Below are 14,353 nucleotides of genomic sequence, written 5' to 3'. Positions count from 1 at the left end.
TTGGGAATATATGTAGTTTAACATCTACCCCTTCCTCAGTGTACCCGGTATGCAGTAGTTCACCTAGAGCTCCGCTACTTTTCCTGTGGAAACCACTTGGTCATTAACTTTTGGAAGGCAAACTTTTCCTCATCCTGTTCTCTCTTCCCTGCATAGTAGGTGCTAATTGTTGGCTGGTTCAGGGGTCCTCAAACTTTTTAAATAGGGGGCCAGTTCACTATCCCCTCAGACTGTTGGAGGGCCGGACTATAATAAAAACAAAAACTTTGTTTTGTGGGCCTTTAAATAAACTTCATAGCCCTGGGTGAGGGGGATAAACATCCTCAGCTGCCGCATCTGGTAGTTTGAGGACCCCTGCGAGTATGAACAGGTTTGAGGTAAACAGTTTCAGTTTGTCAGCGGGTCCAAAAACATCAGACGGCTGACAGTCAAAACTATACAGAACACAGTGAAAAGCTGTTACCTAGACCAGATTCAGTCAATTCTCTAAATGCTAATCATCCTGTGACTATCCAATTTAAGATTGGCATCAAAGTTCAAGAGCTGGAAAGTGATTTAAAGTTAATTTTGCCCAATTGCCTCATTTTAAAACAGATGAAGAAAGAGACATTAAGTGGCTTGCCTAAACTTATATGGTAAGCACCAGAGCCAAGGTTCAGATAGAGGTATTCCAACTACAAATCCAGGACTCCTTCCTCTATTTCATTTTCCCTGTCAATGAACAGGAACAATTATAAGTATTTCTGCAGGCCTTTTTATTTTCATTGGATTTATAAAACAAAATAAAACAAATCAGTGGTTTTATGTCTTCAGTATGATCAGTAAACCCAATTCAGAAAGAAGTTCAAGGACCCAGAGAAATATTACAGGTTACAACAGGAATAAAAAACATTCTAATTTTTACAAATCAGTGTTTTACTCAGGTACCGGAAGAAAACAGGAGTCCTTCCTTGTTTGTAATCTTCTGTTAAAGGAATTAGTATGCCTCGGGGGCTTCAATATCAGCACAAAAACAAATTTCAGAATTGATTTTTGAATCCTCTTCTTGATCTAAATCAGGCTGAAATCTTGATCACATTTCTCGTTTCCCCCTGCTGCTCACAGTGACAGTCCTCGTTGTTGGAACAGTTTCTGCAGTGCATTTTCCATCTGTGGGTTGGTGCCCTGAAGGCCTTTTACCACTTGTGCCGCCCACTCAAAGTACTCCTGAACTCTCTGCTCAGACCATCCTGTAGGGTGACAGAGTTGTTTTCATGACCATAAGTAATCAATTACGTAGTTTTGCATCAGACTGTCTATCAGTCCGTGAAAGGGTTAATGTACTGTTCTGGCATGAAATAACAATGGAAAAACCTGAGATTCTTATTAAAAATAAACATCTCCTCTTGTAATGACTTTTGGATGAAAGTCCAAAATAAATGATGAAAGGTCAAAAGGGACAAAGTACATTGTATCAAGCGAAAGCTTGAAATGCCAAAGAAATTAACAAATCCTTTTTCCTTTGGCAAGTGACTCATCTCTATATCCACAGAAGAGATCTCCCCCTTCTTCTCTAAACCACAACTCTGCTGCTAAGAGTGGAAAGGATGGTTATATATGTGTATATACACCGTCACACCCCCGAAGGTATGAATACCTTTGGGAGTTCGGCGGTTCAAGTCCCGAAGGTTGTACAGCTTATCTGCCAGTTTCACCAACTTGGCAGCCCGGCTGCTCTGCGAGGCATTCTCCACCTGCAGTCTTTTTCGCTCCTGCTTGGGCAACTCCTTGTTATCCGTCACTTCTTGCACTATGCGCCTCACCTCCGCCCCGAAATGTTCTTCCACTTCTTCCAAGGTGGTATTTGTATCTTCCACAGTATCGTGAAGCAAGGCAGCCTGGGGAGGCACACAACACGCGCTGCTGGGCTAAGAGCAGCTTCCGCTTCTGCCTGGAAGGTCCTCCCCGGAGCAGGGGTTCCCGGCGCGGGGGAGCGTCCACCCTCCCTCTCCCAGCCCGGAGCAAGGTCCTGGTTACCTGTAGCACCGCGATGTCCGTAATTCCCGCCTCGTGGGTTAGGATACGAGCCACACCTGCAGGGCAGAGCAGAGCAGAGCACAGAGGTTAGGGGGGGGGGGGGCTGGGCGGCCCCCAAGCGGCGGAGCCGCCGCCCTGACCAGGGACCCACCGATGGGGTGATTGATGTATGGGGTCTCCTCTGGGTCCTTCCGCCGCTGAGTGCGGTGCTTCCTGGCGGCGAAGTCGGCCGCTTCCAGAAGCAGCGCAACGTCCGAGCTCATCGCGGCGGCCTGTGCCAGGGAGGGCGCGCTGGAGACGGCCTTGACGCCTGTGACCGAGCACAGCGCCCCCTGCGTCCCCGGAGGCCCGTCCCAACTGGCTTTGTGGGATCCAAAAGGCTATCTCCGGGAGATATCCAGCACCCTCCTGGGGAGGCAAGTCTGGCTGGGCAGTGGAGAAACACAGAGACTTGGGGACATGAGACCAGTTGGGCGGAATTAGTGGGGAATGGGCATTATCATAGGTGTAAGAAGTAAAATTGTAAGGTTTTTGTTTCCACAGTTGCAGATTTTCAGTCTAATAGCTTCCCTTTCCCTTGGCAGAAAAGCATGTAATATGTTATTCAGGCAGAAAAGAATTAAAGAATGTCTTTAATCAATAGAATAGTAGGTGCTGGTTGAATATACTGGTTTATGTTCTGGGGAAACTAAAGTTTTTATTGAATAAGTTTAATAAGCCTCATATGTATTAGCTTCTCCTTAAGGAGCTAGCTAGCTGCTGGGTTTGAACATATATGGCAAGGTGAGGAGGGACCATGGAAACATATCAAAGAGTGTACGAAGTGGGCGTATCATGAGCTACTACATTTTGGAAGGATCTCCTCCAATGGAAATCCTGAGGAGGGATGAGGGGGCAGGGTGAGATTATGGAGTATAACTGCTGGTTCTGGCCGTTGTAAACAGCTGTGCCTCTCAAAAGGGTATGGCCCCTGCTTCCTGCAAGAAATGTAAAAGCTTTCTTGCTATTTGAATTAGTATTGTACTAGATTTCTTCACTATTTGGCCTTTCCATTGCTACCTATACAAACCACTAGAACTGGTTTGGATCCTTGTAAAAATTCCACAGAGAGGACTACAGCTGAATTTATACTCTCCACCTTCCCACAGAATGAAAATCTCTCCAAGATTACTCAAAACTGCTGGATCTCCCCTTAGTCTATAGTTGCCCAGCTATTTCCTCACAGATCTGGGCTAGTCTTTTGCTCTCCTCTCCACTGTATATTGTGTGTAAGAGTCTAGACTAGGCCAGTGATGATAAAAAGACAATCCCAAACCGAAATGTTGAATGAAGTCTTAGAGGGAATCCCACATCACCCTCTGTTCTTCCTTCACAACACACTGTATAGAAATGTTTCCCATCTTTTCTTGCTTCATTCTGCATAACTATAAATTGGGTGATAGGTGGTTGTGTTAATAAACTTAGGAGTCAAGAAGAACTAAATTTGAGCCCCGTTTCTTGACATGGCACAACTTCTGAACCTTAATTTCCTCATCTATAAAATAGGGGGTTTGTAATTTACTTCATAGGGTAATTGTGGGAATCAAATGAAATGATACATGTAAAATGCTTTGCAAACCTTAAAGTGGTAGATATGACTTTGATATGTTGGGATTATGGCATGGTGCTGAGAACCACACACTTGAGCATTATGCCTAATCTTCAAAGGCTAGGCAAGTTTTTCTAGTTCTAGAAGATCCTACAAAGTTGAACTGATGGTCTTAATGACTGGCAGCCTAGTTAAGTTTAGAGAAGTTTAACATTTAATTAACCACAGGGCAATGAATTATTCATAACTCATAGAGACTGAGATCGGCATTGCTAAATAAAATAAAGATTTTGAAATAATTAAGTGAGAAAGAATGCCTGTCTCGATACATGCTATATTGAGAATGCCCTGAAAGGCAGTAGAGCCATTTATTAATACAGGGCATACTCTGCCTTAAAGCTTGTCCAGAAACTTACTAGGTCCCTAATCATTGAAATGTACAAAAATAACTTTTTCAATAGCACTGGCAAGTCTGCCCACTTTGAGTCTCTCCCCAATTCAATCCATTCTCTGTTCAGCCACCAGTCATTTTTCTTTTAAATTTTTCCTCCAAATAATTGAAATTTTTTTTTTCTCGTTGTACATGTACATTCATTAAAAAAAAAAATCTTTATGAATCATGTTGGGAGAGAAAAATCAGAAGGGAAAAACCACAAGAAAAAAAAAGAAAAAAGAACATGGCACAGCACATGTTTGTTTATATTTGGTCTCCAGTTTTTCTTAAAGCACTGGTCCATTATGTCAGACATTCCCCTGTTCTCACCCCACCCCTCACCCCCAACCTGTGTTCCCTTCTTTCTAGTTTTTATTTTACTCATTGACTCAGGGACACTAGCTTCCTAGCTCCAGGAATGTTCTGCCTCATTTCTATTTACTGATTACTCTGACTTCCTCTTAAGTAACAACTAAAAACCTATATCCTACAGAAAGACTTTCCTCACTTTTCTTGAATCTAGATAGCCTTCCTTCCTGGGTTTAAATATTTTCTATTTATATTTTTAGGGGTTTGCTTTTACATATTTGTTTGCATGTGGCATTAGATTTTGAGCTCCTTGAGGGCAGGGACTGCCTTTTTCCTTTTTGTATCTCCAGAGCTTAGAACAATGCCTAACACAGAGATGCTTAATGAATGTTAGTACTAAGTATTTTCTCATAAAGGACTTCCTTCACTATAGCCAATTTTCTCTAAATATTATCTACTTTTCTAATCTATTGGGAATTTTGATACCCAAATAGCACTCACTTCTTAAAAATTGTTTTGTTATACCATTTTATATTCCCAAATACATGCAAAGATAGTTCTCACCATTCACCTTTGCAAAATCTTGTGTTGCAAATTTTTCTCCTTGCCCCCATCCCCCTCCCATAGACAGGAAGCAATCCTATATGGATTAAGTATGTACAGTTTTTCTAAACATATTTTCATGTTCATCAGAACATTCTTTTTTAAGACTATTTTAAAACAATTAATTATCCATCTTTCCCTTAGAGGAAAGTTGTATAGTTTAGTGGGAAAAGTCCTGCAGAGGGAATTGGGAGCCCTGTGTTCCAGTTCTAACTGCTACCAAATAGCTCTATGACCTACGGCAAACTATTAACTTTTATCTGGGCCTTAATTTTCTTCTCTTAAAATCAGAAAGAATATCTTGTCTGAAAAGAATTTATGTGGGCTTATGACCTTCAATTCTAAAGTCTGAAATTTTATGATTATTGTATTTTTATTAATCTTTTATCTTTCATATACATATTTAATAATTTTTTAACTTTTTCAACAAATATGCTTTATTTTTAAAATTTTACATTTTTCCCCCAGTTATATTTAAAACAATTTTTTTACATTTGTTTTTAAAACTTTTGAGTTCCTGATTCTGTTATTCCCACTTCAAGCCCCCATTAAGAAACTACCTGTGAAGTTATGCAAAAGTCATGTTATAAAAGAAAACATAGATCTCCCACCCTAGGAAAAAGCCCTTGGGAAAAATAAAATAAGAGAGAGGGATTAAGTATACTTCAATCTGTATCCAGACAAAATCAGTTCCTTCTCTGGGTATGGCTAGATATTTTGTCGTTAAGTCCTTCAGAGTAGTAATAGATCATTGTACTGCTGTGAATAGCAAAGACATTTACAGCTGATCATCCCAGAACATTGCTATTACTTTCTAGATAGTACATTTCACTTGAGTTCATAGAGGACTTTCCAGGTTTTTCTGAGAATATCCTGCTTATAATTTTCCACAAAAGAATAATATTCCATCATAAACACATACCATTTTATTCAGCCATTCCCTAATTGTGGGCATCCCCTCAATTTCAAGTTTCTTGCCCTGAGGAGTGTTGCTAATAGGTAATTTTTTTGTATATATAGGCCCTTTTCCTTTTTTAAAAACCTGTTTCTGAATTTATGCGTATGAATTTATAGCCCTTTGGGCATAGATCATCTTTTTGATCATTTATCAATTGAGGCATGGCTGGGGTTTTTTTTGTTGTTTTTTTTTTTTTTTAACAAATTTGACTCAGTTCCAAGTATTTGAGAAATGAGTCTTTATCAGAGAAACTTGCTTCAAAATTTTTATAATATATACTCCCTCTAATTTCCATAATAATGAGAAAGTTCTTCCTCCCAAGTATCATCCTCCCATGTAAACAGATAAACCTTATTAAATTTCTTCTGATATTGATGGTGTTCTAGTGGCAGAGAGTTGTGGGAATCCCTTTTTGATCGGAGGCGCAGGTTCTTCGTGAAAGAATTCACGAACCCGAAAAGTTTTAAGTGGCAAAAGGGGAAGTTTATTGTTGGATGAGAAGTCAACTTTACTAGGAAGATTGACTTATGAGCGGCAAAGTCCTATTAGGGAAATGGGGTTTAGCAGTGAGAAAAGATTTGTCTTCACAGTGGACAGGAGTCCTGACAAGTAGCTATGCCAAGGGACAAGGCATAGTCCTGCTTTGGACATTTTGCAAAGAAATGAATTTAAAATTACTCTTTAATAGGAAATCTGAAGCTCAGGTTTCAAATGGAAAAGAAAGCCAAAGTTCTCAGGTCTAGATGCTTAGCAATATCAGACCCAGATCTCCAAGTAAATGGAAATCACTTTAAAGGCTTCCTGAATGAGAATTCAGCTATCAATGTGGGTAGGGGGCAATTTGGATTTGCCTTAGAAAAGGCCCAGTCAATGAAGCCACTTAACTTGTCTGGGGAGATATGCTTCCCAGGAAGGCCTGAGACTGGAATCTCCCTTCTTTTCAGCTCAAAAGGTACACAATTTCAGAGTGTTAATTTTACAGATCAAAAGGGGACACAGTTTTTTAGGACGTTCACCCGTATCAATATCATTTGCCTGATTAATTCCTTCATATTTAATAATCTTGTCTCACCAAACAGAACAACACAATCAAAATGTTTAAAATATATATGTAACCTTAGAGAATCATCTAATTCAAATATTTAATAGCTTAAAAAGGTAAGTTTCAGGGAGGTTAAAAGACTTGCCCCAAATTAGAAATTAAATGGCTGAAACTACAACCCAAAGCTTCTGACTCTCAAGACAAGGCTCTTTTCCATCAGAAAGGATTTCTTTCTTTTTCTTTTTGGTGAGGCAATTCAGGTCAAGTGCCTTGGTCACACAGCTATTAAGTGTTAAGTGCTAAGTACTCCCTTCTGTAGGGCGAGTAATCTATTCACTGTGCCATTTAGCTTCCCCCAAGGATTGTCTCTTAAATTTATGTATGTCCCATACTGACTAATATAGTACTTTATATATTTCTGAATTCTCAAAATATTTATTTTTAGTCTCTTACTTAAAGGATGATTATTATAAGGAGTACTCATTACAAAGCTAGTCATCAATGCCAGTTTTATGATAATCTTGAACTCTGGCCCTTCCTCATTCCACTCTCATTATTATTATTTTTTAGATATAACAATTTTCTGTTTGTTCCCCCCTTCCCCCAGGCATTTGGGGTTAAGTGACTTGCCCAGGGTCACACAGGTAGGAAGTGTTCCTGATGTTCTATCTACTGCACCAACTAGTTGCCCCTCATTGTCCTTATTTTTACCTCAACAAACCACCAGAACTGGTTTGTACTAGATCTCTAATATTAGAATCATAAATTCATGTCCTTACACTTCATAGTCTAGCATGACTACAGCCAACAAGTCTCACTGTTCCATGTAAATATCCAATGTTAACTGCTCTCTTTACCTAAAACAGCTAACTAGCCTCATCTTCACTTGCTGAAATCCTATCCATCCTTAGGATTCAAGATACAACTACCCTGAAACCTTTGCTAATTCTCCAAACAGATTTTCTTCCTCTTCTGAACTCTCTAGGCACTTTGTACCTTGCTGATGCACTCATAATATGTTCTATTTTGTATTAGTTATCTTTGCCCCCTTCTTATAAAAAATCTGATAACTATGGATCTTTGTATCTATCCCTGGATCTAAGCACAGTGCTTTGCATATAGACTATAGGCACTTCATTACTATCAACTTTTTATCTGATGAAAGTACCTCTAGTTTTAGGAAAAAAAACAAAAGAAAACTGTGGTCTATATTTAAATTTTTCAGCATTCCAATCTGTACTAACATACTGAAGTGAGAGCCCAACTTGTTTATAAATGGATTCTGAGCCACCAACTTGGTGGCAGGACCTAATTTAGATACTATACACAAATTAGACTAAAATACATGATTCCATTTGTATAGAGGATAACCTAATTCAGTGGAATGAAGTCTTTGAAAGATTCAAAAAAGTTGATTGTATGTAGGTTGGGGGGGGTGGGGAGCGGGGGGAGAGGGCAAAGGAAATATAAAGACAAGAAATTGTACTGATGGTTCTGAAATGTCTGCCCCTGCCAGAATTACTTTTTCTCACAGATCACTTTCATCTCTTCTTTTCTCCTCAAATTTCTTTGCCTTGGGTTCTATTATGTTTTTCCAGTGTCCTATTTCACAACAGAATATAGGGAAATTCTAGCCACAAACAACACATTAACTTACCTTCACAGCTTTATTGTTAGCAAAACTGACTTGCAGAAAATGTAGGGTGATTTTTAGTACTTTCAACAGATCTCCGTGTATCCCATAGGCAGTGTGGCAAAGCCCACCAAAGAAACCTTAACATTTACATTCAAATGTCTAAGAAAAAAATGAAAATTCCTGTTCTCTTGTTTTTCCTCCTGCCCCACTTCCAACTTCACCACCACATAACTCAACTTTCATGATACCAAGCAACATTTTGACAGATTAACCTAATTCTCTAAATGTCATTTAATTTTTCATACAAGAAAACCAGTTACTGCTAAGTTCTAGGCAATTTGGGTTATCAAGCCATCAGGCAATTTTCCACTACTCCCTAACTGTTCATATTTCAGAACCACCAGAATTCAGCCCCTTACAACGTGAGTGACTTTTTGTAACGTGAAAACCATAAGTTCCTTGGGTCCCTGAACTTTGATTAAGACCCTTCAGTAAAGATATCCTGCTTATTTTATACCACCATACCAGGGATCACCAGTTGTTGGTAACAATAACATTTATATAGAACTTTACAAATAATATCTTATTTAATCCTCACAACAATCCAAGAAGGTAGGTGCTACTATTTTCCTCATTTTACAGGTAAGGAAACTGAGGCAGAGAGATGTTAAATGCTTGTGACCCAGGGTCACACAGGAAATGCGATCTGAAGTCCTCTCTTCCAAATCCGAGGTCCAATGCTCTGTCCGTAAAACCACCTGGCTGCCAGTCTATTGTCAAGAGGTCAAAAGGCAGAGGTACCAACAGTTTTGTTCTATCTCATGGTTGCCGTTTATGACTTACCACTTTTGGCACACTGAAGTCCAGAATTTCACAGAAAATTCTCTCACTCCAAGAACTTCAACACTTCCTAATCCAGGAAGGTAATTAATATATAGCAACTTGGGACAATGATATATTCAAGTACAAATAAAATACAAAACTGGTAGCACTGTTCTTCCTACTTGGTGACATTCTGAAAACTATGACAAATTTCTGCTCAAATCCTATAAAGAAAGTTTCCATTACTATCAAAGAACTCCCTCCCTTTTTGAAACACTTTGCTGCTGAACTCCTTGCCATCTGTTTCTATTTCCTTTACCCCCTCTTCCTCTTCCTTACTTATCCACCCATCGGGGTGAGACTCTGCTGCTTGCTTCTGCTTCCTGGGTGAAGGCCGTATACTACGGTTTTCTCTATGATCACCCAAGGCTGCATCTAGAGAAATATGCCTCTCCCTCCTCAATTTCTGAGCTGCTTTGTCCCTAACTTCCTGACTTCTTGCAGTTTTCCACGCCTGAGGATTCTTTTCTTTCTTCTGTACAGCTGAACTGCAGTCTTGGTGCTTATGATGGACCAGTGGCAGGGCCTCCTGTCTTGATGTTGACAGAGCTCCTGAGACCAGATGTCCTGTAGAGGATGGCAGTGGTGGCTGTTCTTGTAAAGCCGGTTTTGTCTGTGGATGGCGGATGATCCTAGCTTTACTGATGATCTTCTGATCTTGCTTTATTTTCTGCTCCAATGTGGGAACAAACTTACTCTTTAAAATCCTTCTGATCACATCAGTGCTGACTCCAAAGCCTTCAGCTAATTTGGGAACTGACCAGTCCTCAGAGAATTCCTTGTGTAAATGCCTAGAAAGAATGGATCAAATTCTAAGCTGCAGTGAAGACTGATGTCAGCAAATTTGTGGCTAAGAAAGAATAAGGCTTCTGAAAGCACAAAATAAGATATTTATTTCTAGTCCCAGACAAACTGGTTCAATAAGTAGAGAAAAATGGACAGCTTTCTCAATCCTTGAGTGATTATGGTACTATGTAAACAGCCTCAGGTCACACATATCCCAAACTTTGAGTCTGACTCTAATAAGCTGTTAAAACACTGAAAGAGTCACTAAAAGTATATGGCATAAGCCCCTGCCAGAACCATGCCCTGTTCCCACCCTGGCCATGAGAGGCCTTAGGTTTCTCATCAGGATTCTAACTCTGAGGACATCAGAGGCTACAAAAGACAATACAATTAATTTTTCTTACCGAATCTGGTCCATGGCATCCCTACTCAGGATCCTTTGGAGGGCACCTGAGGCTTCCATGTATCTGAGGATTTTTCGGAATCTAATCTCTTTTTTTTGTTGTTTCAGATATCTGGGGAAAAAAAAAAAAACAGTATTAAAAGTGAGATTAAGCAACAGTCCTCAAAACCATATGCTGCCTTTGTGAACATTCAGTCCAGCTCCCCTCATACCTCAGGCCTGTTCAACTGGCTCACTCAGATCATAGCACAGCTGCCAAAACATGCTAAGAAAACCTCTTCCTTTGCTTAACCTGTTCCTTATACCTGAAATACCCTCTTTACCTATTTCTGCATTCAGAATTTCTACCTATTTGTCAAAATCCAACTCAAATGTCATTTTGCCTATGAAATTTTTTCCCCAGGCTGCTCTGTCAGAAATAATCAAATCACCTTTGATGCCTCATTTCTGTACTCCACATATTCAATTGTGTTCTGATAGTGATTTGTATCTCTTTGCCATATTCCTTACCCATTCATTCATTCATTCAGCAAACTTCTAAGTACATGTACAACATTACTGTGCTGGGTACAAAGAAGAATAGTAGTTCAGGTAAGACACAGATGCCTGGCCTCCAAGGACCCAGATTACAGTGAGTGATTGCCGGTAGCAACAGAAAGGGACTTAGATACCATCTAGGTCAACCTCCTTTTACAGAGAAAGGAACTGAGGCCTAGAGGTTTTAAGTGACATGCTTATAGTCACACAGGTAATAAATGGCAGAGCCAAGATTTACACCAAGGTCCTTCTGACTCAATCTAGAACTCTTCCATTTTGCTACATTAAAGAGCTGTAAAATAAAGTGCTGTGAGACACAAAGATTACTTGTTATAAGAAAAGAAGTGAGCATTTTAACTGAGATTTATAGGACCATTCAAAGAACTTTTTATATAGCTGAAATAGGCCTCTGGTCTAACTACCTCATCTTATAGCAGGAGAAACTTGAGACTTGAAGAGATTAAGTGACTGGTCCAAGATGATATTTGAACCCAAATCCTTTGATTATAAAGTCACTTAGCTTTCTTTCCATTGAGTAGAAAGTCAGTAGATGAAGAGGAAAGATTTTAGGGAAAGGGGACAATGTAAGCAAAAACAGAGGTCTAAGAAGGAGAATGGATGTGATTTGGTTGGACTACAGGCATACTGGCCATCAATTGGTTCATTTTGAGATGAGTCTGGAGGGAGATATGGCACCCTGTAAAAGGATCCTGAATTCAAAACAAAGAGTTTGAAATTTATTCAGGAAGAACAAGTCATTTAGATTTTTCAACAGAACAGTGGCATGACCATCTATAAATAAAATTATCCTTACAGTGAAGAGATAAATTGGAGAAGTGATTTTGAAAGTCTTTTTAAAAAGCTATTGTTCTTATTCCAAAATAGTCACAAAAACATTTTTTTTCTAACAGTATAAAAAAACTGGAAACAAAGTCAGTTGTTTGGGGAATGGCTAACTAAACAAATTGTAGTACATTAACATATTCTATTTCATTATGCCACAAGAAAATAAATATGAGGAATTCAGAATAACACAGGAATATTTGTAGGAACTGATGCAAAGTAAAGAAAGCAGGAACATTAGAATAATGACTGTAATGTGGTGAAGAAGAGATAGAAACAGCTAACCTTTTTTCAGAAACTTGTCAATGAAAAGGAGAAAAACGGGATTATTAGTAGATAGGATAGAAAGGTCAAAGGAAAGCTTGCTAAGGATTCAAGAGACCTGAACATGTAGATGTACCTATCAGTAGATAAGAAAGGGTCAATGGAAAAGGAAAGAATGAAGGTGATACAAAAGGAAACGGTCACAAAGCCAAAGTTCTGCAAAACATTTAGAAGGGAATAGGAAATCAAGGAAAGTGATGGAAGAATTAAATCTTAATGAGGAATATGAATAAATATTAATCTATGGCCTGAAGGAAGGAGAGAGTGGTAATGATGCTTTCAAGTTATGAGGAATGGAGGCAGGCATCTGAGTCAACACAGGAGAGTGTTAAGTCTTTTCAATGAAGTAGAAAATCATCACCCATGGGAGAAAAAATTAATGAAATGAGATGAAGCTGATAGAGAAAGGGCACAGCTGTGATACAGCAGCATGGTTAAGTAAGAAGCATAAATTTGTAGTGAACAAAACCGGTTTGATGTAATTAGTCTGAAAACACTAATGAATAATTGTAATTTAGTACCAGCTTACTTAAAATCAGGGGGACAAAGACTTCTAGGATAGTAATTTATAAAATATTAAAGCGTTAGGCAATAGGGTGAAGGCTCCCTAGAGACATAAATGGAACTAAAATAACTGAAAAAATGGGGAGAAGGAAAGGATTAGAAGTCTCCAAAATCAAATAAATTTAGTAAGAAAACAGGAGTAGTTTAGGACAATGAAAATGAATCGAAAAAGCAGAACTTCAAAGTTCTACATTTTGGAGATGGTATAATTCCAAAATACGGTGTCACCATACTAGTGTGAATTGAAAAGGAAATTGGATTAAGTAGAGGAGTCATCCACGTAAATATTGAAGTCTTCGTTGAGTACTGTGGGAAAAAGGCACAAAGAAAAGATCCTAATCCCTATGAAGAAACCCCGCTAATTTCTCCTTCAGAGAAAGTTCACAGTATCGAGCAAGGAAAGGAGGAAAATAGATGGAAACGTCTGTAAAAGAGACAAGTGGGCTAACTAGACATTTTTGACAGAAGCGGCAGTGAACTCCCGCCACTGGATGAGGTGAAGTTGGCACACTCCCCTCGGGAAGAGCCCCGCTTTCAGGTCATAGGAGGAAGCTGACAAGATCCCTCGATAGAGGCTGGAGGCCCTGGTCACTTGGTCTTCGCCCTTCCTCGGAGCCAGGTCCTCGCACACGGCGGCCGTTATACTTGAGTCAGTCAGTCGGTCGGTCGGTCGGTCGCCGGCCAGCGTGTCCTGCCTGCTCGTCCTCCCTCCGTACCCTGCCTCCCACTACCAGGCTGCTCCGAGGCAAATCGCTCGTTACGGGGAAGGAGGGCGTGGCTGGCCCGCAAACCGATAGAAGCCAGCCCCGGCAGTGCGACCTCCAGGCTCTCGGGAACAGCGGAGCCAGACCGGGAATGGCCACAGCCGCAACCTTGGTACCTCTCCAACTCTTGCAGCTCCCGCTCCGGTTCCCAGTCTGAGTCCAGGTCGTCCTCCAAATCTCCTCGGCCGGAACAGGGGCTCGGGCCGGTCCTGGGCGGCCCCGCCACCCCGCGTACCCCGAGCCGAGACCAGGCGGCGGCTGCGCGGAGCCGCGAGGCTGCTAGGAAGCTGGAGGCGGCGGCTGCGCGGAGCCGCGAGGCTGCTAGGAAGCTGGAGGCGGCGGCGGCCGCCATGGCGCCGCCACTGTCCGGGCAGGCGGAGGCGGCGGCAGAATCGGAACTCCACCCCTAGCGCGGCTCAGACGGGACTGGGAGCGGAAGGGGCCGGCTCAATGCCGGCCTCACCGGAAGGCCGTCTCTCAGTACGCGATTGGGACTGCGGGCGGGGGTCCGGGCCATCCCTGAGCCTCAGGGCCCAATGCCCGCGTCTCCGGCACCGTTTATCGCCCAGTTTGAGTTGACTGGTGAGAGACAAGAGCTGAGGAGTTGGTCCCCCTAGTCAAGCCTGATACGCGAGGCGGAGGAGGGGGGAAGTCAGAGGCAGGAA

At 40.9% G+C, this 14,353-nt stretch overlaps 2 protein-coding genes across 2 annotated transcripts; both read right to left on the bottom strand.

Moving 5' to 3' along the window:
• Positions 1-747: 747 nt before the first annotated feature.
• Positions 748-2,339, bottom strand: HDDC3 (HD domain containing 3). The gene is made up of 4 exons (XM_003755520.4): positions 2,168-2,339; positions 2,017-2,072; positions 1,637-1,877; positions 748-1,229 (listed from the first exon to the last, which is right to left on the bottom strand). The coding sequence occupies exons 1-4, from the start codon at positions 2,277-2,279 to the stop codon at positions 1,099-1,101; spliced, it is 540 nt and encodes a 179-aa protein (XP_003755568.1). The 5' UTR covers positions 2,280-2,339; the 3' UTR covers positions 748-1,098.
• Positions 2,340-7,356: 5,017 nt separating this feature from the next.
• On the bottom strand, positions 7,357-14,250 carry NGRN (neugrin, neurite outgrowth associated). Its single transcript, XM_031955613.1, has 3 exons — positions 13,805-14,250; positions 10,658-10,768; positions 7,357-10,258 (listed from the first exon to the last, which is right to left on the bottom strand). The coding sequence occupies exons 1-3, from the start codon at positions 14,038-14,040 to the stop codon at positions 9,625-9,627; spliced, it is 981 nt and encodes a 326-aa protein (XP_031811473.1). The 5' UTR covers positions 14,041-14,250; the 3' UTR covers positions 7,357-9,624.
• Between the last annotated feature and the right edge of the window lie 103 nt (positions 14,251-14,353).

The sequence above is a fragment of the Sarcophilus harrisii genome, chromosome 2 (genome assembly GCF_902635505.1).
Source record: "Sarcophilus harrisii chromosome 2, mSarHar1.11, whole genome shotgun sequence".
NCBI lineage: Eukaryota > Metazoa > Chordata > Mammalia > Dasyuromorphia > Dasyuridae > Sarcophilus > Sarcophilus harrisii.
This window is presented reverse-complemented; position numbering and strand designations above follow the sequence as displayed.

Excerpts from the sequence above, each read along its gene's own strand:
- HDDC3 (XM_003755520.4), bottom strand. The coding sequence starts at position 2,279 with ATGAGCTCGGACGTTGCGCTGCTTCTGGAAGCGGCCGACTTCGCCGCC. Across the intron at positions 2,073-2,167 it reads ATACATCAATCACCCCATCG|GTGTGGCTCGTATCCTAACC; the intron begins GTGGGTCCCTGG and ends TCTGCCCTGCAG. Across the intron at positions 1,230-1,636 it reads GAACCGCCGAACTCCCAAAG|GATGGTCTGAGCAGAGAGTT; the intron begins GTATTCATACCT and ends GTCACCCTACAG.
- NGRN (XM_031955613.1), bottom strand. The coding sequence starts at position 14,040 with ATGGCGGCCGCCGCCGCCTCCAGCTTCCTAGCAGCCTCGCGGCTCCGC. Across the intron at positions 10,769-13,804 it reads GAGCTGCAAGAGTTGGAGAG|ATATCTGAAACAACAAAAAA; the intron begins GTACCAAGGTTG and ends TTTTTTCCCCAG. Across the intron at positions 10,259-10,657 it reads GATGCCATGGACCAGATTCG|GCATTTACACAAGGAATTCT; the intron begins GTAAGAAAAATT and ends CATTCTTTCTAG.